The sequence below is a fragment of the Prionailurus viverrinus genome, chromosome D1, assembly GCF_022837055.1.
Source record: "Prionailurus viverrinus isolate Anna chromosome D1, UM_Priviv_1.0, whole genome shotgun sequence".
Lineage (NCBI taxonomy): Eukaryota > Metazoa > Chordata > Mammalia > Carnivora > Felidae > Prionailurus > Prionailurus viverrinus.
This window is the reverse complement of record NC_062570.1, coordinates 88149925-88177538: the sequence shown is the minus strand read 5'-3', so window position 1 is coordinate 88177538 and position 27614 is coordinate 88149925. Positions and strand designations below refer to the sequence as shown.

General features: G+C 42.5%; 1 protein-coding gene and 1 long non-coding RNA gene across 4 annotated transcripts in view; one reads left to right on the top strand and one right to left on the bottom strand.

The window, feature by feature from the left end:
• LMO2 (LIM domain only 2) overlaps positions 1 to 7468 on the top strand; it is a 21346-nt gene extending 13878 nt beyond the window's left edge. For all 3 annotated transcript variants that reach the window (XM_047879244.1, XM_047879245.1, XM_047879243.1), the window contains exons 3-4: positions 1464 to 1679; positions 6478 to 7468. In XM_047879244.1, the coding sequence (XP_047735200.1) occupies positions 1464 to 1679; positions 6478 to 6697 (436 nt within the window). In that variant the 3' untranslated portion in view covers positions 6698 to 7468. The remainder of the gene's footprint in view (positions 1 to 1463; positions 1680 to 6477) is intronic.
• LOC125177157 (uncharacterized) overlaps positions 1 to 27614 on the bottom strand; it is a 27959-nt gene extending 345 nt beyond the window's left edge. The window contains exons 1-2 of the long non-coding RNA XR_007156522.1: positions 27396 to 27614; positions 21310 to 21467 (exon numbers count right to left, since the gene is read on the bottom strand). This is a non-coding gene — a long non-coding RNA (uncharacterized LOC125177157). The remainder of the gene's footprint in view (positions 1 to 21309; positions 21468 to 27395) is intronic.

The following is a 27614-nucleotide window of genomic DNA, read 5'->3' as shown; positions in this document are numbered from 1 at the left end:
TATTCCTAAATATTCACAGGGAGGTGACCACTTTAAAGAGGCACCTGGAGTTGTCAGCGTGCGTGCGTTACAACACTGATCACCTGAGTCTCATCGTCCCTAAGTATAACTGGTGCTGAGCTCTATGGGCACAGACCAATCAGGGCACAAGGTTACCTGGCAAATTAGTGTCAGCTAGAAATAGGAGAAAGATTTATACCCTCAAGGTATGGAGGAGGAAACTCCCTTTGGGAATTGCACAATCGGAAGCCAGTCCATTTTTTAAAGCATAATAGATTAAAAAAAAAAAAAAAGATTTGCATTTGAGTAAGGTTCAAAAGAGTGCTTGTTAATTGTTACAGATCAACAGGTATTAGGTTTTTCCTGTATCCCATTCGGTGCTGGAAATATTTCTTTCCACTCTTATTTTCTTTTGGCAAATACAATTATTTATTTTAAAATGTAAAACTAGAATATTCAGATTCCAGGGAAGCAAAGTGAACTGGAGGCACTGTCTCACCTTTTAAGGAGGGAACACGTATCACAGGCTCACTGTTAGCAAGCCTGGATGGAGATTTCAGAATCTGTTTAATTGCCGTATACTCTTGAAAATAATCACTGCCCCTTCCTCATTTTCTTTCCTAAATCAGCTTTATCCAAATCAGTTTTGCTGTTGTAAAAATTTTCACATGCAGAAAGGTCTATTTAATGGCCTTTATAAGTCTAACAATGGCCTTAATACCTGGGATTTTTCTCCAAGGGTTCATTCAGTAATAAAGATGAGATGTGGAATTTCTGTATAATATATATATACATATATGTATATATATATATTTTAATGATAATGAGAATTCCTATTATATCCTGATGGCATTTTTATTTGGGAAACAAAACAACCTAAGATAATTTTTTTATCACTTTCTTTTTTCTTCCTCACTTCTGCTCTTTGTGTGGTTGGGAAGGGCTTGGGTTAGGATGGCAGGTCCATTCAACAGGGAATTTGTAGAGCTTTAGCCCTCTGGGTAGTGGGCTGTCCCTGAAGCAAGTAACTCTTTTAGCCTGGAGTGCCTCCCCTGAGGTTTGGCAGTGCCCTTGAGTCTAGGCATGGGAGGAGGAAAAGAAGGAGAAATGCCAAGATACAGGGGAGAGTAGGAGGGGAGAGTGGAAAAAAGAAAAAGACAGCAGAGAGGCCCAGAAAGTGCTGGGCGGCAGGCAGGGGGCACAACCCCGCCCCCCCTTCCCCGTGGGGTGTACCTCTTGGTGCCTTGCATTTGCTTCTATAGCATGGAGGGGGAGAGACGTAGCTCCCTCCAGGCCTGACTCAGGCTAACGGGGCCTCTCGGCAGTTCAGCCTCAGGATGTGGAACCCCGTCCTTTCTCCTGATGTCACCAACAGGCACCTAACTGTCCAGTTCGGCCCAGAGCGGTTCCTGACCCCCGGTGCTTGTCATGTGGTTGTCCCTAATGCTTGGTCTTCTCTCCAGGGAGCCAGTGGATGAAGTGCTGCAGATCCCCCCGTCCCTGCTGACATGTGGCGGCTGCCAGCAGAACATTGGGGACCGCTACTTCCTGAAGGCCATCGACCAGTACTGGCACGAGGACTGTCTGAGCTGCGACCTCTGCGGGTGCCGGCTGGGCGAGGTGGGGCGGCGCCTCTACTACAAGCTGGGCCGGAAGCTCTGCCGGAGGGACTATCTCAGGTACGTTATGTCCACGCCTGGGGCCCTGAGCAGGGAGGGGACAGTCCACAGACCATCTGAGTGTAGGTCCACCTCTTTCGCTCAGGCTAGAGGCTGAGCCTAGCTGCCCTGTGCAGAGAAGTAGTTGGCATCTCCTCCTGCTGGAGGAGCATATTCTGAGGGACGCATTCCTCTGTGCTAAAATACTAGTTTTTGAAAGGTGAGAGAATGATAAACATGAAATGCTGAATAGAAGTCCCCTGGGGGGGGGGCATGGTGGGGCACAAGGACTGGGGAGGGGTATGCATGTTGGTCCGGAGGATCCAGGAGTGCTGGAGTTGACCAGTTTGAGGGTAGGTTCTTAGGAGCTCATTGAATGCTTCAAAACATATATCCAGGTTGTAAATAATTTTTTGTAGGACCCCAATATTATATGATGAGACATTTCAAAGCTCCAAGCTTTTTTTTTTTTTAAGTTTATTTATTTTGAGAGAAAGAGGGAGACAGAGAATCCCAAGCAGGCTCTACACTGTCAGCACAGAGTCCCACGCGGGGATCCAACCCACCAACCGTGAGATCATGACCTGAGCTGAAATTAAAGAGACGGACGCTTAACTGAGCTACCCAGGCACCCGGGAAAGCTCCAAGCTTTTGACTGTGACAGGGCAAAGGCTCTGAAGTCAGCTGTAGGTGTGAGTCCCAACAACACAGCATTCTAGCTGTGTGACCTCGGGCAAGCTACTTACCCTTCCCCAGCCTTGATCTCCTCATCTATAGAAATGGGGATAATAGCCGCACCTACTTCCAAGGACGCGGCGAGGATTAGATGGGGTCATACGCATAAAGTTCTTGGCCTGGTGCATGAACGTCAAACAGATGTTAGCTGCTCTTGCAACCAACCCTCATGACAGGATCATCGAGTCTTTTCCTACCTAATGAACAAAAGATGGGAGAACGGAAGGAAAAATAGGAACTCTAGGACACCCACTGAGACAGGAGCTAAGGACATCTCTGATGCTCCGGGTCATGCTGTTGGCCATGTGAGTTTCCCAGCACTCAAAGAGTGCCTTGGTTCGGAATGTTCTAGCATTTCCAGTTTCATATTAGCTGCCGTGCAGGTAACTCTGTGCCCTCTACTGTCAGATCTGTTCAACTGTATAGCTGTCAGTTTTTTGCCATCTTCCTGGGGCACAGGGTCTGTGGAGCATGCAGCCGTAATACATTAGGACCACCCAACCCAGGGAAGCTTGTTTAGACTCCAGTGCCCTTGGCGGCCAGGCTACCTCTGCCTCCCAAACCTGCCCTCAGAGCATTTTTACATTAAAAAAAAAAAATGCAGGCAATTCCACGGTGAAGGAAGCTTATCTGTTTACCCAGACTGATAGAATAAGTGCCTTTTATTCCCCCCTAAATTCTCCAATAAAGTCCTTGCAAACTTGGTGGTTCAGAGAAAATAAGTAGAGTTTTCAATGATCATGATTATAATTGTGGTCCATTTTTTATTAAGTTACAAGAAAATGGAACTGGGATAAACAGAGACCTGATTTTGCCGGCTACCAGTTTGCCAAAAGTCAGTGCAGAAAGTAGACGGGTAAATGATCCCCATTGGGCCCCCTGACTACATCCCTGTCAAATCATTTGAATCTTATTAAATAGTGCAGATAGAGTAAGGTCAAAAGAGCCCCAGCTTCTCCCTATCTCTGTGGTTTTATATAACATTCAAGAATAAACCCAGTGCTGCCTGGGCTTGTTAATCTTTTGCATTTTTAAAAAGAAGAGGGAAAAAAAAAATTGTCTGGGAGAACCCAATGTTAATTAACTTGTGTCTTGGTGACACGAAATAATTCTTCTCCCTGCTACATTCCTAGGCAACATGTTAATTAACTCTGTGTTAGTGCAGGCGGTTCCAGCCATCCTTTAATATTTATATTATTGTTATTAAAATGGGCAGGAGAAAGCTTAAGACATTGACACCTCTTGACAGAGGAGAAAAACCGTCTTTGGCTCCAGGAATGGTCCTTTAGCCATGGACTTGCTTACTTGCATTCTTCACCTATCTGGCAGTCTTTTAAAGAGGCAAGTTGGGGTGGGGTGACTCTCTGGGGGTTCTGTGATGGGGTTCAGTCTTCCTCCCGCCCCCCCACCCCGCCCCCGGAGAACTGCTCCTCTTGAGGATTTCCCACAGCTGACTCGCCTGTTACAGTCCTTTTCAGACATTTAGCTTCAAATATTTATGAGATCTCCAGTGCCGACCTAAACCCTGATGCTGCTGTGTTATGTTGCTGGGAGGGAACCTAATCGTAGCTGTTAATGTCAGTGCTGGGCCCAGATTCCCTCGGATCCCTTTCTACCAACTTTTGTGTGCAGTGCACCCCACTCCACAGTGGTTTCACTTGCAACAGCCAACGGTACCTCTGTTAGAGCCAGAAGTGTGCCCACTGCCCCCCAGACCCCCAGCGGACCTTGACGTTAACCAATGACTGGCACTGCAGGAGCACCAAAGCCTTGCAGCCTTGCCTGGAGCCGGCAGACCTGGAGACATACCCCAGAGTCCCCGTGCCATTGGCCCAGAGCCCCCCCCTCCCCCACCCCGGGGTCTTTGCTGGAGATTACAACTTTGCTTGTCTGCCTCCCCTTCTATCTGGCTTCCCTTGCTGCCTTACCAGTTTCCCTGAGAATACAGCCTTAATAATTCCCCTCCTCGGGGTCTGCTTCAGGGATATCCAGCCTAAGGCACCAGTTCTTGAGGTGAATGCTCAAATTAGATGTCAAGTCCTGGTTTATTTTTCCTATTAGTGGAATCTCAGAATACCGGAGCTGGAAGGGGCTGCAGAAACCTTTTCTCCCAGTTCCCTTGCTTTTACAGCTTGAGACACAGAAGCCAGAAGAGAGGATGTCATTTGCTCCAGGGCACCTGGCTAGTTAGACCTGAGCTTGCCTCCCAAATATTAGTCCTTTGTCCTTCCCCTCATTAACTGCCTGATGTGTATTGTAATTTACCCCCAACTTCCCTTTAATAAATGCTCTCCTTCCTTAAGGGTCACACACCCCAGGCGTTGGCTTCATTCCACGCACACTGTTTTGTGAGTCGTCTATCCCTGCTCAGTCCCAAACTCAACTTACTGAATAGTCAGAAAACCAGAACTGTCTTTCCACTCTGTGACCTCCAAGGTGGCAGTTTCCTACAGCTCCGCCATCTGCTACGTTGGGATAAAATGTTCTTCCCCCTATAATGAGTTTGCTCCCACGTGGTGCCTTGAAAACACTTAGAGAGCTTCAAATGCAAAGCAGGATTCAGGGGGAAACTAGCCGGGCCCTGGCTCTAACTCTCAGCCTTTTACCCACAGACCCGCGTCTTCTTGATTCCATTAATTCTGTCCAAATGTTTCAAAATTTGTCAATTGCTCCTGTCTCCCCCATAGCCTCTCAGAATGCACCAATTGATTCTCTGCTATTCTGAAGTTAATAAGAACTTCCAGTAAGAAGCATTTGCCTAAAACTGTCCAAAATGTTTTATGTGGAAAGGACCTGCTAACATGCCATGTTAGCAGGCACACGTGAAAATGACCTCCTGTAGCAGGACTGCGCCATTGGGAATACACCTGACGTGTTATAACCAATGTTGGCTTAGCCTTTGATCGTTGGTGCTTTGACAGTGCTCAGTTTGATCCTTCTCATAATGGGGTAGATGCTGTGGTCACTGCCATTTCAGAAGCTCAGGGAGTCTGAGGTCCCACTGAGGCCACTCAGTGCTCTGCGCTGTAGTCTTGGACTGAATCTGGGTCTTCTGATTCCAGTACTTGCGCTATTCCACTCTCACAGGCTGATTGCAAAACCTCAGCCTGCATCAGAATCACCTGGAAGCGCTCCGTAACCAGACTGCTAGGCCTCATCCCCAGAGTGTCTCAATCAGGAGGCTTGAGAATGTGCATTTGTAGCAAGTTCCCATTTCTAGCAAATGCTGCTGGCCCCAGGACCACAGACAGCTTAAGAACCACTGCACTGAGCTCCACCATGTTGCCTCTCCCACCTTGACATTGAATATTGCTCGAAATAAGTGACTGATTGAGACTTAGGGGAGTCTTGATTTCAGCGTCAGAAGAAAAGTTTCTCCAGAGATTCATACCAATGGAGCAGCAAGGACCTTGAAGTAAGCTCTGCCATTCAATGTGGAAAGATGCCGCTTATCTCCCAGATTGTTGAGGCACAGTTAACTGTGCTGAGTGTCTTCTATCCAGCTCTCACTGTCTCCCAGAAGCCGGGGCCCCAACGAACAGTCATGCAGAGGTGGCCATTTTAGCGTATGGAGGAGTTTGAGACCAGCCCTCCCCGTGGGTGGAATCAGTGGCTGTTGACATGAGAGAATCTGAGAGCCTCAGAAAGATGCCCATTTCATTGCATTCCTGGTCAGTTCCCTCTCAAAAGGTCCCCAGGGGTTTACTCCAGCTCTTCTTCTAAAATGAAAGTTCCCCTGGGAAGGGACACACAGTACTGCCTAACATCTTAACTTAAATCACTTCAGCTAGGCACTTCTCCACAGAAGAGGGGCCTGGGGCAGCCTGGACCGGTGGCCACAGAGAGGGAGAGCTCAGAAAAGGGGCAGGTTATGCCAAACACAAATGCCATGGGTTGCAGCCTCATGCCACAGTCCCTCCTTCCCTCTAGGAAAGGCTCTGTGAGCCTCCCTGGACCCACCTTGTCCTTTCTTCCTGACCTGTTGGAAATTGAGCCTCCTGTATGGAACCCATCCTCAAACCCTTTCTTCCAATATTGTCTCTGCCACCGTCTTCTTAGCTTTTCTTTCTGTTTTTTCCCCTAGGCTTTTTGGCCAAGATGGTCTCTGTGCATCCTGTGACAAGCGGATCCGTGCCTATGAGATGACGATGCGAGTGAAAGACAAAGTGTATCACCTGGAATGTTTCAAATGCGCCGCCTGTCAGAAGCACTTCTGTGTGGGCGACAGATACCTCCTCATCAACTCCGACATAGTGTGTGAACAGGACATCTACGAATGGACTAAGATCAATGGAATGATCTAGGCCTGAGTCCCCCAGCATTTCTGAGGGCTGTTTCACTGAAGTCACTGTCTCCGTAGGGTCTTCACTCTTGGGCACTCTGGGGATTGGAGGGTGGGATGAGGCATTTCTTAGGGGATGGTGGACCCTCTCTGGGCACCAAGCCACAGCATCCAAGTGACATAATACAAGGGACAAGACTTAACTATGACAGGATGATCAGCCTTTAGGGAGAGCTTATGGACAGTGGCCACCGCCTATGCATAGTCACTGATAAGATTAGTAAAGGAAAGGAGTGTTGGGCAGGCAGGCGCGTGCCATCATCCTAGAACTTCACACTTACGGAGAGGGACGTGTGCAAAGGACCTTGACCCTTGACAATTAGAGATGTGCAATTGATTTCTTTTCTTCCTGGCTTTTATGACAGCCCTGCTCCAATCACTGTCCTCCACACAAGGGAAGGACAGAGACGAGAGTGGCCATCCTTTCTTCTTGGCCACCTTCCCAAGGCCTTAAGCTTTGGACCCAAGGGAAACTGTGTGGAGACACATTTCAGTTGAGAATGGAAACTGCAACTTTTAACCAAACAATTATTTAAAGCAATGCTAATGAATCACCGTTTTTAGACACCCTGGTTTTGAGGTGAGGAGTTCCACAGATTGTTTCTATACGAATGTAAATCTAAAAACAAAAGTTGTTCAACTATTTTATTATCTTAGATTATATCAAAGTATTTGCTGTGTGTAGTTAAAAAAAAAAACAAACTCTGCAGACAATAAAAATGACAGACTAAAATGAAGTGTTGTTTGCTTGATTATGACTTAGAATTTGGGTTGGCAGGAAAACGACTTTTTATACTGTAAAGGAGAAGTAAATAAGCAATTTACTTTTAGGTCAGATAAAAACTTCCCATTTATTGCTAGGGTTTATATGAGGCAGGCACGTTTCTGTATTACTAGCAATTATATAACAGGTCATCATGTAGCTCAGAGGGATGTAGAATAATTAAATTGTTATTGTAAAATGAGCATTTCACTTCAGCATTGTATAGAATGAACGGAAGGCAAGATCATTGCCTTTGGGAAACCTGTAACCTAGAAAGGACACAAATACATAAAACAGATTCCCTTTGGGAGAGAAGGTAATTACCTAGCTTGAAATGTGGCAAAGATGCTGAGCTTGACACTTCGATTTTCCAAGACGTGTGTCTCAGGGTATTTTATGACAAGTGGTTAAGAGGACCCTTACTTTGAGGATTTAAAGCAGGCCATCTTGCCTTCTGCCTTTGCCTTCCACCCTCCGCAGGCCGCCACGAACTGACTCAGAGCGCCACCTGCTGGCCATCACCTCTCTGCTCGCTAGTTCAAATCCATCCTAGTGAGAGACAAACCTAGGTGGATATACTTCTCCGTTGTTTCATAAAAATATTGGCAAGCACCAAGAAGTCTTAATGTGTTTAATTATCAAGACATCAGAAATCTGCATCTAATGCTACAGTTAATTAACTGTGGCATTCCTGTTAAGGTTTGTTTGTTTTTTCTTCTAGAGGAGAAATAAGTAATGGCTCTTGGTATATAAAATGCTAAAGCAGTTAGGAAATTTGACTGCTTTAAGGTGGCCTATTTAAAGGAAGTCTAATTAGGGGCATCTGGGTGGCCCAGTCGGTTAAGTAGCCAACTTTGGCTCAGGTCATGATCTCACAGTTTTGGGTTCGAGTCCCATATCAGGCTCTGTGCTGATAGCTCAGAGGCTGGAGCCTGCTTCTGTTTCCTGTGTCTCCCTCCCTCTCCGCCCCTTCCCTGCTCACACACTCTCTTTTTCTCTCAAAAATAAACATTAAAAAAATTTTTTTTAATAAAAAAAGGAAGTCTGATTATATTGCATTGCAACTCAGGTGGGGATAACTTGCTGCCAGTGAAGGGAATGTTTGTTCTAAATCGACAGAAGGAATGTGGTTCTTGAGTTGTGGTCCCTGAACCAGCAGTATCAGCATCGCTTGAAATGAAGTGATTTACTAAAAAAATTTTTAATTAAAAGATTAAACTTCACTAAAAGTTATTTATTAAAAATGGAGGTTCATGGGTTCTACCCCAGACAGAGTGAATCAGAAACTCGAAATGGGGTTAAGCAATCTGTGCTTTAACAAACCCTGAAGATGATTTTGACTCACGCTCAGGTTTGAAAATGACTGTTCTCAAACATTCCAGAGTTAGGCAGATCATGTGCTCTTAGGTTGTTAATAGTTAATATTTGACATAAAGGTTAAACAGTAGCTTTCCCACATGTAGACAAGCACTGTCTACTCATGGCCCCTAACCTGAAAAGTTATGCATAATTTTGTCACTCGGCTAACAGTTGTGATCTACCAGATCAATCACAATGCAATCTACCATTTTTAACCATATCAACATTAATTATAATGATTATATATATCTATATACTATATATATTAGCTATGTAACTATCTTGTGGGTGGCATTAGGGCAAAGTAAAAATGATTCTTGCTTTGTAGTATGAGCTTTATTCTTAATCCCCATTGTAGGACAACACAAGTTTCAAAAACTCAGCCAATAGCTTTGCCATCCTCAATAAAGCAATCATGAATATTTTCCATGTGTCAATGGTTCCATCTTGCACAATGGTGAATGCACAGGTAGAGTCTTTGTGGCAAGTTACCCCAAGGGCCCAAATGTCTAACCCACAATGGACTTAAGAGAAAAAAAAAAACACATAAAGGGACTTCATGAGGGACCAGCTTCTACCTGTGGCCCTTGCCTGAGTGTGTCACCTGTGTGCCCTAGACCCAGACTTAGGAGAAACAGACACCTGCTCCCTTCCCTGGTCTATGACTTAATTCGGCAGTTTGCTGGAACATTTTGCTTCCTTTTATCTCATTAATGTCTTGTGTCCTGAACCAGCTTCATTTTATTGTTGTCTCTAATAGAACCACTGCTTCTCAGGAGTATTGGATTCCTGCAAAGTTAAAATAGAGCCATGGCTAGGAACTCTAGCATAGGAAGACTTGGATTTGAATTGCAGTGACATGACTTTATTTACTTAACAAACACTTACATACCACTTACCATGTGCCAGGCACTATTCTAGGTGCTTTACAAATATTAACTCTTAGTCCACATAACAGCCCTATGTGGCAGTTTCTATTTATTATCATCCACATTTTACTGCCAGGGAAACTGAAGCACAGACAAGTGTAGTAACTTGCCTACGGTCCTACCGGTAAAAATGACATAAGTAAGCTGTCACTGAGGACTTTCGCCCTGTGTTCCGCTGCCTCTTTCTCAGGCTCACCTCTCTGAACCTCAAGTTTCTCATCTGCAAAATAAGGAAAATTAATACCTTTCTCCCCAGGCTATTCAAAAATATTTGAATTTGGTCTGGCCAGAAATGTAACCAAAGCATAATAGCACAAGATTAGCACCATAATAAAGATATGTAAAAAGTGCTATGGAAACATAGATAAGGAAACAATTAAATTGGCCCAGAGGTGGCTACCTGGAATAAAGAGGAAATCACATTTGAAATGACCTTGGACCAGGAAGGGGGTGACAAGGCAAGAGCAAAGACTCAGAAACCTTAACCTTGCAGAGCAAGTAGTCAGATAAGCCCAGAGTTTTCATGGTGGTGGTGGGGTTTGGGCTGGAGAGGAGCTGAAGCTGGTGAGGAAATAAATAGAACAGATAAGTTTTCTGCAATTTGGGGACCAAATGGCAAATCAAAATCAAAACCAAGGAATCTGAGGGTAGGGGTGGGAGGGAGGGAGCAAGATGGGCTTGGAATATCTCATTAGGCCAGTAAGGAAGGAAGTACTAAAAGGGGGGGGGGGTAGAGGGGGATATAGGAATGTCACAAGAACAAAGAAGCCAGCTTGAAAGGGCTATCAATGGCCAAATCTGGGACAATTTGACTAATAAAATAATTAAGTACAGTAATGAGTTGTAAACCATTGGGGGGGGAGGGATAAGAGTCTGTGAGTTCACAGGACTAGTAAGTAAATGGAGAAAAGGGGAGACTCTTGCTCACAGCAGAATCTTGAGTATCAGCTGGCAAATGTGAAGACAACAGGGGAGTTGGAAGACCAATTGCAACTATCACAGTAAGATGACTGAATCAAACGAGAATCATCAATAGTTGCTAAATTTCAACAGAAAAGAGCAGGATATTTGGATGGTCTTAAAGTGCCTTCCCATATATTGCTTATTAGTTGCAAGGAGACAAACCAGTAATTACATCGTGGAGAAATTGGATAACCCCTTGACCAGGTGATCAATGAAGGGAGGACGGACGCTGTGTGCCTCCAGATGTGATACTCTGTAAGGGACACAACACCATTCGTTTTAGTATTCTGGCCAAGAAGGTATAACCTCAATTTAGTTATGAGACAAATTTTCAGACAAACTCAAAATGACGAACATTGTATTTTTTAAAAAGACAGGGAAGATGGACTCTATCCTCAAAAGTGCCAATGTCATACGAGAAAGGGTGTGGAAATATCCCAGGTGAAAGAAGTCTAAGGAAACTTGACAACTAAATCCAATACATGGCCCTTCACTGAATCCAATCCTGGAGGAGAAAAAAATACTATGAAGGACATCATTCATTAGGTCAATTGATAAAACCGGAATATGAAAGAGTAGATTAGTTCAAAGTATTACACAAATACTAAATTTACTGAGGTGACAACTATACTACGGTTATATAAAAGAATATCCCTATTATTAGGAAATACACACTGAAATGTTTGGGAGTAGAGGGTCATGATATATGTAACTTAATCTCAAATGATTGATTGAGAAAAATAGGTGTGTGTGTATGGGGGGGGTGTGAATAAATGGTAAAGCAAAGGGGGTAAAATGTTAACAGGCAAATCTAGATAAAAGATATATAAGTATAGTATTTTTATTCTTGCAACTTTTATATAAGTTTGATACTATTTACAAATAGTGTTTCTAAAACTCAGGAATTTAACCTTTATTTGTTTTGGACTTTGGGTTCAACTAGGAGACAAATAGGAGAGAGAAAAAATATAGGTTAAAAGTCAGTGATACACTACTATCCATTTGTCACAATTTTAATGTACTTTTGATCTTAGAAACAAAGGTCATGTGTCTCAAGCAAGCAATTCCCACCCCCCCCCTCCCTCACACACACACACATAATGTGAATGATGTGCTTAGGAGGATTCACTTAGTGCCACTTTTTGAAGCAGGTTATTTCTTAACCTTATAAAATGAGCTGACTGCAAATTCTGCATTTCCTTTGTAATTAGGATCAAGATTTAATCATCTGGCTCTGAAATGTGTGTATTATAGGACTAGGAATCTGAGCTATAATGTTTTGTACATAGATCTAAGCAAGGAGTTAAAACAAGTTTCAAAGCAGTAAGGTCACTTCCGTTCTCTACCAGTGGCTACGCATTAATTCTCCCATAAAATCATCATTTCTCTGAGTTAATAGAATCTTTGAAGCTAAATCAAGTCAATTTCCATTGTCACATTGTGAAGCTTTTGAACTGCACTCACTGAATTATCCTATTTGATGGCTACCTTGAAGATGGCTTTGTGGTGATCCTAAGAAAACCCCCAGCAGCAGCTTCTGTGTGCCCAGCCTTTCCGCCCCACCCCATTTATTCTCATTACTTAATGGCAACTTAAGGCAAATGCCCACCTCCTTAGATATACGGTAGGTAAAATAGATACCGAGGCAACGTAATGTGATAGAAAGCACACTGGAATGGAAATTAAGAGTCTGATTTTGCCTCAAAGTAAGGGTACATCTTTAAGTAGACCTCAGTTTCCTCATCTGCACAAGGAGGAACTTATTGTAGACCATCTCCAGGAAGTTGCTCCTCTAAATGTGATTTACAGACTGTTAAGGATGGACATTGGGATTAAGGATTTATAATAGCCAGTCTCCAAAATGCCCCCCAATGATTCTTGCGTTTGTAATCTCTTTCCATATCAAGTAGGGCTAAACTGCCTAGCCAATAGGATATTGCAGAAGTGACAGTGTGACTTCTGAGGTTAGGTCACAAAACACTTTGTGGCTTCCACCATGCAGTCTCTTGGATCGCTTGCTGTGGAGAAAATCAGCTGCCATGACATGAAGATGTTCCCACAGCTGCACAGGAAGGTCCATGTGGTAAAAGACTGAATATTTTCAATTTACATTTGGGAACAAGTCAAGGATGTCCTACTATCAAACTTCTATTCAACACTGTACTCGAGCTTTTAACTAATGATATAAGGTTAAGAGAAAAGAAATAGAAGGGATATGCATCAGAAAAGAAGCAAAACTGTCTTTCATACACAAAATGGTTATGTAGGAAATCTGAAGGAGTCTCCAGAAAAAAAGAAAAAGAAGAAAAGGAAGAAGGAGAAGGAGAAGAGGAAGAAAAAACCAACTAGAACTAGTAAGTTTAGCAAGGTACATAATATAAAATTTAGTTGTATTTACATATACTAGCAAAGAGCAATGAGAAATTGAAAAAAATTTTTAAATGCCATTTAAAATAGTGTAATAATATTAAATACTTAGGGATTGATTTAACAAAATGACGAAAACCTATACTCTGAAAACTGCAAAACACTGCTGAGAATAAGTAAGGGAGACATTAGAAAAATGTAGAGCAGGGGCGCCTGGGTGGCTCAGTCAGTTAAGTGGCTGACTTTAGCTCAGGTCATGATCTCACAGTTTGTGAGTTCGAGCCCTGCGTCAGGCTCTGTGCTGACAGCTCAGAACCTAGAGCCTGCTTCGGATTTGGTGTCTCCTTCTCTCTCTGTCCCTCCCTGCTCACACTCTGTCTCTCTCTCTCTCTCTCTTAAAAATAAATAAACATTAAAAAAAAATGAAGAGCAAAACCATGTTCATGGATCTGAAGATTTAATACTGTTAAAATGTCAATTCTCCCCAAATTGATCTATACATTCAACACAATCTACAGGAAGCTTTTTAGAGGATAGAAATTCCAAAGTAATTCTAAAATTTGCATAAAATGCAAAGAATCTAAATGGAAAAACAATTCTAAAAAAAAAAAAAAAAAAACTTGGGGACTCACCTACTACCTAATCAAGACAGTGTGATATTGGTGTAAGGATAGACAATGGAATAAAGTAGATAGTCCAGAAATAAACACACATATATGGTCAATTGATTTTTGACAAAATGCTAAGGTGATTCAATAGGGTAATTTTGACGGTGTTGTAATAATTGGAAATCTATACAGAGAGAGAGAGAGAGATGTCTTGATCCTTCATGCTATACAAACTCAAAATCAATCATAGTCCAAATGTAACCCATAAAAACATACAACTTCTAAAGACAATATAAGAGAAAATGTTGCAATCTTGGGGTAGGCAACAATTTCTTAGGTACAAAATAAACAGCATAAATTGTAAAATAAAAAATTGATAAGGGGCACCTGGATGGTTCAGTCGATTAAGCGTCTGACTCTTCATTTCAGTCCAGGTCATGATCTCACAGTTTGTGGGTTCAAGACCTGCAGTGTAAGGCTCTGTGCTGACAGCACAGAGCCTTCTTGGGATCCTCTGTCTCCCTCTCTCTCTGCTCCTCGCCCACGAGCTCTCTCCATCTCTCTGTCTCTCAAAAATAATTTTTTTTTTAGATTTTTTTTTTGTTTATTTATTTTTGACAGAGAGAGAGAGAGAGACAGAGCATGAGAGGGGGGAGGGGCAGAGAGAGAGGGAGACACAGAATCCAAAGCAGGATCCAGGCTCTGAGCTGTCAGCACAGAGCCCCATGCGGGGCTCGAACTCACAGACTGCAAGATCATGACCTGAGCAGGAGTCCCACACTCAACTGACTGAGCCACCCAGGCGCCCCTCAAAAATATTTTTTTAATTGATAAAATGAACTTTGTAAACATTTTAGCATTTTGCTCTTCAAAAATACCATTAAGAGAATGAAAAGGTGGGGCGCCTGGGTAGCTCATTTAGTTAAGCATCTGACTTTGGCTGAGGTCATGATCTCCCAGATGGTTCAAGCCCCACATCAGGCTCTATGCTGACAGCTCAGAGCCTGGAACTAGCTTCATATTCTATGTCTCCCTCTCTCTCTCTCTGCCCATTCCTGGTTCGTGCTCACTCTCTCTCTCTCTTTCTCTCTCTCTCTCAAAAATAAATAAACATTAAAAAATAAAACGAAGGGGCGCCTGAGTGCCTCAGTCGGTTGAGCGTCCGACTTCGGCTCAGGTCATGATCTCACAGTTCGTGGGTTCGAGCCCCGTGTCGGGATCCGTGCTGACAGCTCAGAGCCTGGAGCCTGTTTCAGATTCTGTGTCTCCCTCTCTCTCTGCCCCTCTCCCATTCGTGCTCTGTCTCTCTCGCTCTCTCTGTCAATAATAAATAAACACTAAAAAAATTTTTTTTTAATAAATAAATAAATAAAATGAAAAGGCAAGGTACAAACTGGGAGAAAATACTTACAAAACATGTATCTGATAAAGGACTTGTATCCTGAATATATAAAGAATTCTTACCACTCAAAAATACAGGACAACTCAACTAAAATGGGAAAAAGATTTGAATAGACACTAGCTAAAAAAGATATATAATGGGAGACAACTCAGCAATAAGTAGTTACTGATATATGCAGTGTAAATGGATCTCAAAAGCATTGCTTTATTTATTTTTTCAAAAACATTGCTTTAAGTGAGAGAAGCCAAACACAACATATTGATAAATTTTTATCCATTCATTATTCCTTTCTGACTGTCTGATGTACTTCTATAGCAGAAACAAGATATACTTAAAATTATTTCTTACAATTATAAAATTGGAATAATTCCCACGTACCTACATCACAGGATTTGTTGTAAAAATAAAACAGAACAGTACCTGTCACATAGTAAATGCTATGTAAATGGTCACAATTATTATTTACATGTTCATATTCTAAGAACTAATTATTGGATTAACAAAAAGTCAAAATGTTCAATTTGCCAAATTTACCTTAAAGGAGTGTGATTTTTGTTTGTTTAAAAAAAAATTTTTTTTAATGTTTATTTTTGAGAGAGAGAGAAAGAGCACAAGCAAAGGAGGGGCAGAGAGAGAGGAAGACACAGAATCCAAAGCAGGCTGTTAGCACAGAGTCCAGTGCAGGGCTCTAACTCACAAGCCATGAGATCATGAGCCGAGCGGAAGTCAGAGGCTCAACCGACGGAGCCACCCAGGCACCCCTTAAAGGAGTGTGATTTTTGTAGCAAATGTGGAGTCAAGATATCTGGGAACTATCAATCCTACTATTAGTAATAAGTAGTCAAATGAGATAGCAGAATCAGGGAACTGGGGACATGGAAGGAAAGACTTTTCTAGATGGATGAAAGGAAATCCAGAGAAAGAAAGCCACAATGGCAAACCAGAAATCATGACCCATAGCTCACAGTCCCTGTCCGGGGTTCTTTTCCAGAATGCTATGCCACGGATAAAAAGGCTTTTTTTTTTTTTTAAGTGCTTCAGAAAAGCCAAACACTTTACACACAAGAGGTAGTGTGAGCACTATATTTGGGCAAATAAAGTCCAAAACTGCTTATCATTTCCCCTGATGGAAATGACAACTGGCAAAAGCCAGATGCCTTGTGATCTGAAAGGTAATGGGACCCGGCTCACTAGATCTCCTGTTATTTCTGATGGAATCCTCCCAGCTATTATACCTTGGAAAAATATTAACGTGTTCAGCCAACAAAGACAAATTCAGAAGAAGCAGCAGCAAGTTCTGCTATACGTTGTACTGCCACCTGATATTCAAATGCGCTCTTCTGAGCTGTGTCTAATGTCAGCATCATTTTTTTAAAGAGACATATCAGTTTCAGTGAAGGTTTTTATTTCACGTTCCCCATTCTTCACTGCCTGGACTAGGGAAAGGGAAAAAAAAAAAGGATTACCAGCTACATTACTTTTTAATTTAATGCCCTTGAGTCAGGGCAATAGCAACAGCAACGAGGCATGATAGAGATTTCAGGGAGGATGGCAAATGGAGAACAGTTGTTAGTACAGCATCTTCCATGAATATTGGTCGCAGCGGCTGTCTCGGCCATCATTCTCTCAAGGTAATGCCTTGCTTCCCGTTGTCATTGTATCTCAGAATCAAATTATTTGAATTCCAGACACATCGACAGCACACTGAAGGGCCCCTGCCAATTTTTGCAGCTCGCTTGGAAAAGAGCATCATGAAGCATTACTCATTTATACGACTCCCAGGCTCCTGTTGTAAATTCCGTGCGCAGGACTGCCTCCAGGTGCGGCCCTTCAGCTTAGCTCTCTAATCCTGTAACCCTTTACCACCAACTCCCTCCCATAAACGTGTGCGAAAAAATCCCCAGGCCAGGTCTTCTCCCTCTTTGAGCTTCTGTTCCTGCAGATGGGAGTCCGGGCTGCCAGGGCTGGCCTGGACACAGAAGCCAGCTCTGTCACCTCAGTCAGGCCTGGGGGTGAGAGCCCCGAATCACAGCACACTGAACTGTCCTCCACAGCCGCCTTGCCTACATTTTCATACAGAGAAAGTCTGGCTAAAATTAACAACTGTCCTACAATGGTGAAGCGGCCGATGACGGCTCATCTCTTGTTGGAAGATGAGGAAGCCATTAGCAAGGGTGTTTTTGAAGATCTTCTTGTGTGTGTGACTTAGGAAAAATCTTACACCATAAATTTAAAGGAATATAATGTGTATCATTCTAAATCTTGTACATGTTTCATATATGCAGGTAGGTATGCATATATACATACATATTTAACTCAAAGAAAATACACCAAAATTAAATAATCATTTTAATTTTTTTCCTCTCCACATTTTCCTAAATTTTCTAAAACAAACAGGTATTGCTTTTATGTTCAGGAAAACAAACGGTGTTTATAGAGGAAATTTTGATCAAGGATGTTTTTTTAAACAAAAGGACGATTTCCAAAAGGTTCACTACCCAGTCTGCCCATAAGCCTCCTACATAGGAGAGCGGCCACAAGGGGGCTCTCTAAGCACAAATCTGGGGTTCTAGTTAAGCTGTGCCGCAGGACCAACAGTGGCCATTCTTAGTCCAGTCAGATTCTCTCCCTGAATTGACCCATACAGGAAAAAATAGCAAAAGCAGAAGAGAAAGAGGAAGGAGAGAGGGAAAGGATGAGTTACTTGCCTAGCGGAAGTGAGGTCTGCTGAAAAGGCAATCAAGAACTTGGTAGGTGGAGCTGCCTTAGGCCCTGGACTAGTTTTGCATTCCAGCGTTCTGCCATGGAGACTCACAATTTCTGTTTTCCCATGAGATCTTGGTCGTCAGTCTTCCTGGGTATCTGGGAAACAGGCTCATGGTCAAGAATCCTGTTTTCCTAAGTACCTTGGGTTATCCTTATAACAATCTACGTGGGAGCCAGATTATATTTTGATTCTTTTAATCTCACAAAACAGGAATCTCAGGCTACCAAAACCGTGACACCACGCAAATGTGTTTCACAGGTCATTTTATTCCTTATTAAGTAGACTCTCCAAAGCAGGGCCACCACCAGCTCATACAGCATTTTACACAAATTTGAAAAAGCTACCCCTTCTTCAAGTTAAGAAAGTTATATTAAGGGGCGCCTGATCAGCTTAGTCGATAGAGCATGCGACTCTTGCAACTCTTTTTTTTTTTTATTTACTTATTTTTGTGAGAGAGAGTGAGAGAGAGAATCCGAGCAGGCTCCACACTGTCATCGAGGAGCCTGATGCAAGGCTCTATCTCAAGAATAGTGAGATCATGACCTGAGCTAAAACAAAGAGTTGGCCGTTGAGGTGGCCAACTGAGCCACCTGGGCACCCCAAGCAAGTGACTCTTGATCTCAGGGTTGTGAGTTCGAGTCCCATGTTGGGGGTAGAGTTAACGTTTTCTTTTTTAAAAAAAATTTTTTTAATGTTTATTTTATTTTTGACAGAGAGAGACAGAGCATGAGCAGGGGAGGGGCAGAGAGAGAGGGGGACACAGAATCTGAAGCAGGCTCCAGGCTCTGAGCTATCGGCACAGAGCCCGACGCGGGGCTCGAACTCACGGACCGCAAGATCATGACCTGAGCCAAAGTAGGACACAACCGACTGAGCCACCCAGGCGCCCCTAGAGTTTACTTTTTCTAAAAAAGTTATATATTAATTGCTTCTCAACAATAACAATTACTAAAGAAAAAGTTATTCTATATAAATTATACAAGTAAATGATTCATCTTAAAATAATAGAAAATTCAAATGTTTATAATATTAGAAGCGTAAAGTCATTTGGGTCCAATAATTTGTCATAAAATAGACATCTCTCCTTGGTAGAAATAATTGTTCTTGACAGTTTCAATGATTACTTTTTGTATAGCTCATATTTTATAGAAATGATCGTCAGATTGGTAGTTTTTCTTACTGCATTGTGAACTTTACGTTGGTTCTAACATACTTAATTTTGAGATGCCACATTATTCACCGATATTGATATTTGGCAAAATTAATTGTACCTTGAAAATTTCACTTATTTGGAAATGGATCAAGTAAGTTATTGCCACAAAACATTGCAATAGTTTACTGGGAGATAGTAGTTTTTTTTTAATGTGTATTTATTTATTTTGAGAGAGAGAGCATGAGCGGGCAGGGGCAGAGAGAGAAGAGAGAGAGAATCCTAGGCAGATTCCATGCTCAGTACAGAGCCTATAGCAGGGCTTGATCTCATGACCCTGAGATCATGGCCTGAGCCAAAATAAAGAGTCGGACACTCAACTGACTGAGCCACCCAGAAGCCCCAAAGAGACTCTGTTAAAAGCACAATTTTATTTTATTTATTTTCTTTTTTCTTTTTTTTATTAAAAATTTTTAATTTAAATCCAAGTTTAGTTAACATACAGTGTAATAATGTTTTCAGGAATAGAATCTAGTGATTCATCTCTTACATATAACACCCAGTGCTCATCCCAACAAGTGTCCTCCTTAATGCCCATCACCCATTTAGCCCATCCCCCCACCAAACCCCCTGCCAGCAACCCTCAGTTTGTTTTCTGTATTTAAGAGTCTCTTATGGTTTGTCTCCCTCTCTGTTTTTATCTTATTTTTGCTTCCCTTCCCCTGTGTTGATCTGTTTTGTTTCTTATGAGTAAAATCATATGATATTTGTCTTTCTCTGACTTATTTCATTTAGCATAATACACTCTAGTTCCATCCACGTTGTTGCAAATGGCAAGATGTCATTCTTTTTGATCGCCGAGTAATACTCCATTGTGTATATATACCACATCTTCTTTATCCATTCATCAGTCAATGGACATTTGGGCTCTTTCCATACTTTGGCTATTGTCAGTAGTGGTGCTTCTATAAACGTTGGAGTGCATGTGCCCCTTTGAATCAGCATTTTTGTATCCTTTGGATAAATACCTAGTAGTACAACTGCTGAGTCATAGGGCAGTTCTATTTTTAATTTTTTGAGGAACCTCCACACTGTTTTCTAGAGTGACTGCACCAGTTTGCATTCTAGAAGGACAGTTTTAGATTGCCAGTTCTTCATATGTTGATGAGGAATGTCTAAAATTCCTTAATATGTTCATCAGTCAATTTCAGTTGTACATGTTCACCCAGCTTTGGTACTTCATATTGATAGTAATTCTTCAAATCATATACAATATATAGAACCTTGCTGCTCTAAACACCCAAGATCAGGGCATCAGGAGCTTGTCGGAAATGCAGAATCTCAGGTCTTACCCCAAAATTACTGAACCAGAATTTGTATGTTCATAAGATCCCCGGGTGCTCTGTATGCACATAAAAATTTGAGAAGTACTAATCTAGCATCCTGAAAAAAAATGACATTCTTCAGCAGTATACGCCTTTCTTTTTAATGTTATTGTTACCAATATAGGAAACAAAAGAGGGGCACCTGGGTGGCTCAGTCAGTTAAGCGTCCAACTTTGGGTCAGGTCATTATCTCACGGTTTGTGGGTTCGAGCCCCGTGTCAGGCTCTGTGCTGACAGCTCAGAGCCTGGAGCCTGCTTCGGATTCAGTGTCTCCTTCTCTCTCTGCCCCTCCCCCGCTCACGTTCTGTCTCTCCCTCTCTCTCAAAAATAAGTAAACATAAAAAAACTAAAAAGAAAAAAAAAAGAAACAGATTTTGGACTATAGGTGGATTGATTATGGAAATAACATTTGAAATGAATCTTCCTCCCTTCTCTGATATTTTTACATTGGAGAAGTTGGGGTCATTGTGAAGAAATTGCCATCTATTTAACATGAATATCTTTCTGTAATTATCATAAATTAACTTTTCTTGAATGTCCTCTTAGCTTATTATCTGCTTTCAAGGGATTGATATTCATTGACTTTGGGTTCCTGGCTAATTTTGCTTATGTAATAAGTAGTTCCCATTATCCCCAGGGGGATGTGTTCCAAGACCTTCCAGTGGATGCCTAAAGCCACGACAATACTGAACCCTGTATACACTATGTTTTTTCCTTACATACATACTTAAAATAAAGTTTAATTTATTAATTAGGCACAATTAAGAGATTAATAACAATAACTAACAATAAAATAGAATGATTGTAACGATATTCTATACTAAAAGTTATGCGACTGGTCTCTCTCTCTCTCAATATCTTACTGAATTAACTGTACTTACCCTTCCTTTTGTGATAATATGAGGTGATAAATGCCTAGTGATGAGATGAAGTGAGGTGAATGACGTAGGCGTTGTGATGCAGCGTGAAGCTACTGTTGACCTCATGATGAGTTGGAAGGAGGGTCATATGCTTCCAGGTCACAGCTGACTGTAGGGAACTGAAACACAGAAAGTAAAACCAAGGATAAGGAGGGATTACTGTAACATTAATTTGATCTTCACTCTAAATTAGTCCTGAGTAAAGCATCTTAAAGAGGATATTTTCAAAAGTACATTTCTGATTTGTATTTTTAGAATCTACGCTTTTATGCATATCATCAATACGCACTGCATATTCCCCCTAATTAAGTTTTAGTAGCAAGATGGTGTCTACTCAATTTCCCCATCTCCTTTTCAACAATGATTTTAAGTTTTATGTTCCATAAATGCATTTTCAATATACTCCAACATTTGGTTGAAGCAGAAAGAGTAATTATATGATATCTTGGATGATATAAAAAATCCAGTGCTGTCAAAATAAATTTTTGCTGCATCATTCAATACCAAATGTAACGAAGATGCAGAACAAACAATATACAATGCCCTAGAAAATACTGAGGATCTTCTGTGGGAGCCATTATGTTCTCTCTGCATACTTGCGGCATTGCTATATCCAATTTCTCTTTGGAATTGGGCTTTATAAATAGTCTTTGGAAAATACGTATATGCTTTCTTTTGTTTTGTCATCTGCTGGATAACCCCTTTGTCCAAATATTCGTATATTTACTTTTTGGAAATCCACAAATCTAGCAATATTATCTGTTCTACACGGCTTTTACCAGTTGTACCTAAAATAATCAAGTAATATTTGCATTTCATACCTTTTTCAAAAGTAACATATTCATTGCATCTACAATAATTTTAATAGTTTGGTTTTATGTTTCCTGCCCTAAAAAACGTGTAACATTATTTGCTTTTTAAAAAATGTTTATTTATTTTTGAGAGAGAGCGCAAGCAGGGGAAGGGCAGAGAGAGGGGGGGGAGGCAGAGAATCCCAAGCAGGCTCCGCACGGACAAGGCAGAGCCTGACCTGGGGCTCACACTCATGAACCATGTGATCATGACCTGAGCTGAAATCAAGAATCAGACCCTTAACCAACTGAGCCACACAGGTGCCCCACGTTATTTGTTAATCAATGTGCCATTGTGTTACGAAATTTTGTATCATTTCTGCCAAAGAAAGACAATTCTCATCAAAGTTCTTGTAGTTTCCTGGATGATCTCTCTAGATGTTGCCTTACCAAAAGTATGTGCTCCCAGTATGGCTTCTCATTTGAATAGTATCTTTGCCTGCATCTCTCTCAATATAATATCCCCCAAACCATATTTCAACTTTGAATTCTTAGCACTATTGTTGAAATGCATTTTATCTTCCGTTTATTAGTTATATGGGATATGTACCTACCAATCCTTGTGCACACTTTCATTACTCAGTTGATATTTTTTTCCATCTCTGAAGAATTTGTAATATAAATAAAACACGGAAATCACTGAGGTAGAATAATATGGAGTTTTTGATCATTAGTTAGAATTTATAAGTACATAATTTCCGAAAACTTCCTACCAGTGCTAATTTGTTAAATTTGACAAAATCTGATGAAAACTTGATGAAATTTAATGAAAATAAATTTAATGAAAAATTAAATTCCTTATGTAGATAGACAAATTGTAACTACATTATTGTTAATATTCAAAGTTTTAAAATACTCAAATTACATAGCCATGTACCTGGATAGGCAATATCCAGTTTAATGTTTTCTTTTTCTCTTCCATTTTTCTTCAAAACTAACCAGTTAAGCTTGGCATAAATACCGATAGTAAATTCACATCCTAATCCATCAGTCTTTGTCCCCCCTCCCCCCAGTCCATCTTTTCCAAAAATGTATTCAGTGATCTAAACTATTCTTTGTGATTTTCTTCTGTTTTCTGATTCTGAAATTAATTTTTAAAACTCTTTCATAGTATCTGAGCAAAAAATCAATAATGAGTTTTATTTTAGCACTTACATGTATATAACATACAAAATACACGGCTATCAAGCTGCTAAATACTATCAAGTGAATATTCTTACTAACAGGATATCCATAACAATAAGCAATTGCTATTATGTAATTACCAGATCGTTAAATAGTAATCTCTATCTTACGTGTATATCATTTATTTTGTAGATTATTTGAGCATGTGTAGCTTGATGGTGATTCATATAGTTGTGAAAGTCCTCGTAGGTTTACGTTGGGAACTCAGCAATGCCTCTTGAGTACAGCAAATAAAACAGCAGATGATGTGATACAAGGTGAAACGTTAAATTAGCTGGTGCACTAATATCAATGGGATTTGTCTTTAAATACTCACCTATCAGCCTATCAATTAGAAAAGCAGTTTCTTGTTTAGAAGCAGAAATATTTTTAGATGACATTAGATCTGTTGTTGGTTTTGATTACTGACTCATTTTTCCTTTGTGCATGGAAGCTGAACAAAATACATTAACCCTCTTCAAACAAGACACTTGACTGCCATCTGCCGGCAAATTGTAATAAACATACAAGTCACCCATCTTTGCGATAAGCAATATTAATAAACGCACTAAATTTTGCAGAATAATAAAGACATCTGATGTGAATGGAGCCTTCTGGACGAGGAGTGTGGTGCCCAACCGTAATAATCCTGGGTGGCTACTCCGAACCCAACTCTACCTAGATTTTGTTCTCTTTGCTTTCAAACTTCTGCCAAAGGAGGAAAATTCCAATTGTAAAAACATTCTTGGGGCCCAATCTGGTGTTGCTCATTCATATTGCTGGTGGAAAAACGCAGGAGGGGGATACAACCTACAATTCAACTTCTATAGAAAGGCCCCTCACTCCAGCAAGTCAGACAAGGAGTTCAGGATTTCCATCACTAGTCCCAGGACAGAGGGCAGAGTTGTACTTGGTCTCCTCCCAACTAAGACCACTGGCGCTACAGGGGGGTGAAGGGTGGGGGTGGGAGTGAGGGAGGGGCTGGGCCCAGGCAAAACATCAAAGGGGAAAGCTTCTCCCTAAAATTAGGGATGGGCCAGCAGATTCCGTGAGCAAAAGAACTTTAAGCGGGGGTTGAGGATGGTGAGGGAGCTTTACGAGTCTTCAGTGCAGTTAAAAGCATCTTGCTAGAAAAGGGTAACAGGACCTCTGGTGTGCTTTGCTTAGAAACAATGGTCATAAATCCATTAATATTTTCTATTCACAGAAGACAAATTGTTAAATGACAAGGTGGAAAGAAACTCCCATTACACAATCCTATGTTCCTAAAGTAAAATACTGAGTGAGTCTATGTTCTTTGCTGCTGAAACAGAAAAACTAAATATTACCAATAACAAATATAGGGCAGAAAGTAGCCCCAGTACTTGGCTCATAATGAGCATTTATTTGTTGAATGAGAAAAGTTCTACTCCAAAGTTACTCCCAAACAAGTCAGGTAAGTGCAAAGCATGCAGAATTGGGGAAAGTGGGGAAGGATTTCAGCAGGAGGTGTTAACTGAGTTAGGTCTTAACAAGGAGGCAGAACGTTAGCTTAGCGGGGCAGAACAGGAAAGAAAGGACATTCCAGGTAGAGATAAGAGTCACAGCAAGACCCAAAAGCAGAGGAGAAGCAGGAACATCCAGGAGGGAATGTCAGGAGAGCACGGTGACAGTGTCTAGTGAAGAAGCAGGGTCTGACAGGGACCACTGGACCTGGTGACCTTTGGGGGTGGGCATGAAAGCCAGATTGCAAGGAAGGATAATGAGTGAATAGGAGAGGAGGGAGGGGAGGGAATAGAGGAGGAAGTTAATTAGGCTACCTCTCTCTCTTTTGTTAACTTTTTATTGTACAAATATATATATATATATATTTATATACGTATATATTTTATATACATATATATATTTGTACTATATATATATATATATATATATATATATATATATATGTATAATCCCCCCAGCATTTAGGGGGACCTCAGCCTCCAGGGCTTCCCTGCAGTTTTGCACTCACTAGTGGGTGCCACTGGAGGGAGAAGACTGCAGAACTCAGTTGGTCCAAAGATAGAACCTACCATCCACTTTGAGATAACAAAAGCAGAACATGGCCAGCCGACATATGTTGCCAAACCTCCTTTCCAAGACCCACACTGACTTCTTCCAGGGGTCCATGTTTCCCCACAGAGATAGGATTCGGTAAGGATATATTTGACTTCATTAAATAGTCCCTGAACTCTGACCTCCTGTTGGCCCTCATCTGGCCTGAGAACCTCTCTCCTGGGTGTTCTATGGCTAGGACCGACTCATAGATAAGGCTGGGCACACCTGGGGCTCCAATCCACAAAGAGAGAGAAACCACTGGATAGAAAGTGAATATAAGGAGCCATCTGCAACAAAATCAAAGCCAGGCTCTCGACTGTGGGAACTGCAGGACAAACCTGGAGAGGGAAGGCCAGATTGGGAGCGGACCCTGGTGGCCACAGATTCGCCTTTTCTTTGGGTCCCAACCACTCACTGGTTTTCCTGCCACTGACATTCTGACTGCACAAGGGCACTGCCCAGCCTTCCTATTCTCTTAATTCCTTGGAAAGCATCTGAGACAAGACTGGAAAGTTCAAATAGGGGCTTCACAAATGCTAGAGTAAAATAAAAACTTGGGTTTTAACATGAGCAACATGGGTTAGAAATAACACCGCGAAGTTACAGAGACCACAGAATCCAGAGGGGAAGTGAAACTCACTTCAAGATCACTAGAATCCACATGAAGTTTCTGATGCCTTAGATCCAAAAGTGAAAAAAGAAACCCAGCAGAGAAACAGCAGGATGCCGTGGTTAAGGGACCAGACCCAGGAGCCAGGTGGCCTGGGTTCATGCTCCAGCTCCAACAGTTGTGTGGCCTTTGGCAAAGATCTAATCCCTGGCAGCCTCAGTTTCCCCGTCTTAAAAACAAAAGTGATACTAGTGCTTACAGCATAGAGTTTGTATGGGGATTAATTAATCTACGTAAAGCATTTATGACAGTCGTTGTCTCACAGCAGGTGTTAAGTAAGCTTGGAATTTTGTTAGGGTGATTTTGGACATGCTCAATGTGACTAAGGGAAGAGAAGAAATGGAGCCCACCAGGGAGATAGGCAAGGAGGCAGGCATGAGATGGGGAGGCAGAAATGAGACACAGGAGACGGCAGCTACCAGGAAGGATGGAGGAATGAGAGAAAAAGGAAATATAGGGTGGGACGGGGGTGGGGCAGAGGAAACATTCAGGTAAGAAAGACTTGAGATGGGAAACCCAGCAAGAGACCCACACTTTCCAGAGCCTGGCTGTCCACTAGACTCCCCATCGCTCCCACTGGGTAAGAAATCCTGGGACTAAGGGATGTGCTCCCCCACCCTGTGTCTCCCCACCCCACCCCACTTTAGCCGCTTAAGACCCTGGAATTCCCTGTCCAAACTGCAGGAACCCCACTGCCAGGCTCTGGGCTCTTCTAGCCACATCGACCCCGGCTCTCCATACAGACTGCCCCCAGGTAAGCACACCCCTAGGCTCACAGGTGGCCAAGGGGCAGCTATTTACAAGAGGGTGTGGACAGAGAGCTCTAACGCTGGGGCTGAGGTGACCGTAGGTGTGCTTGGGGGGGCCCTCACGGTGCCCGATGGGACTGGGGGCGGGGCGTCCCTGAGGAAGGGAGGGGTCTCCCATTACCGGGAGAATGTCCCTTCCCCTTCCTTTGAGGTCTGATAACCTTCGCGCTGACGAAGAGATGATGCTCCTTCCCCGTCAGTGTTCAAGTCAGACCCGTCCTGAATCTCCCCAGTTAACACAGTGGCGCCCCAAAACAGGGCCGGGGTCTATGGTAGACTCGGGAAACTAAGGGGAACGACAGCGGGGAAACCAGAATCCAGGTAACCTGCTTTCCAGGGCGCAGTTTCCCGCTGGGGCTCGGGTTTGCGCGCAGGTGTCCGCGGGCCCGGGCGTCAAGGCCGCCCCCGGTGGAGGCGCCGGGCCCCCGCTGCGGCACCCACCCCACCCCCGGCGCACAAGGCCAGGCTGCCCACCTCATAAAACTCCTAGCTTCGGCCTTTCAGGCGGTGAGCCGAGCTTTTCTGCGAGGACGCCGCGGAGGTAACGCAGCCCGGCTGTTACACCGATGGGCGACTTTAAGCGCCCGGCTCTTGGGGGGTCGGGGTGGGGGGAGCTCCTGGCCGCGGCCCTGGCGCTGCAGGCTCCCGCCAGCATGGCGCCGCAGGGGTCCGGGAGGCGCCGGCGCCCGGCGT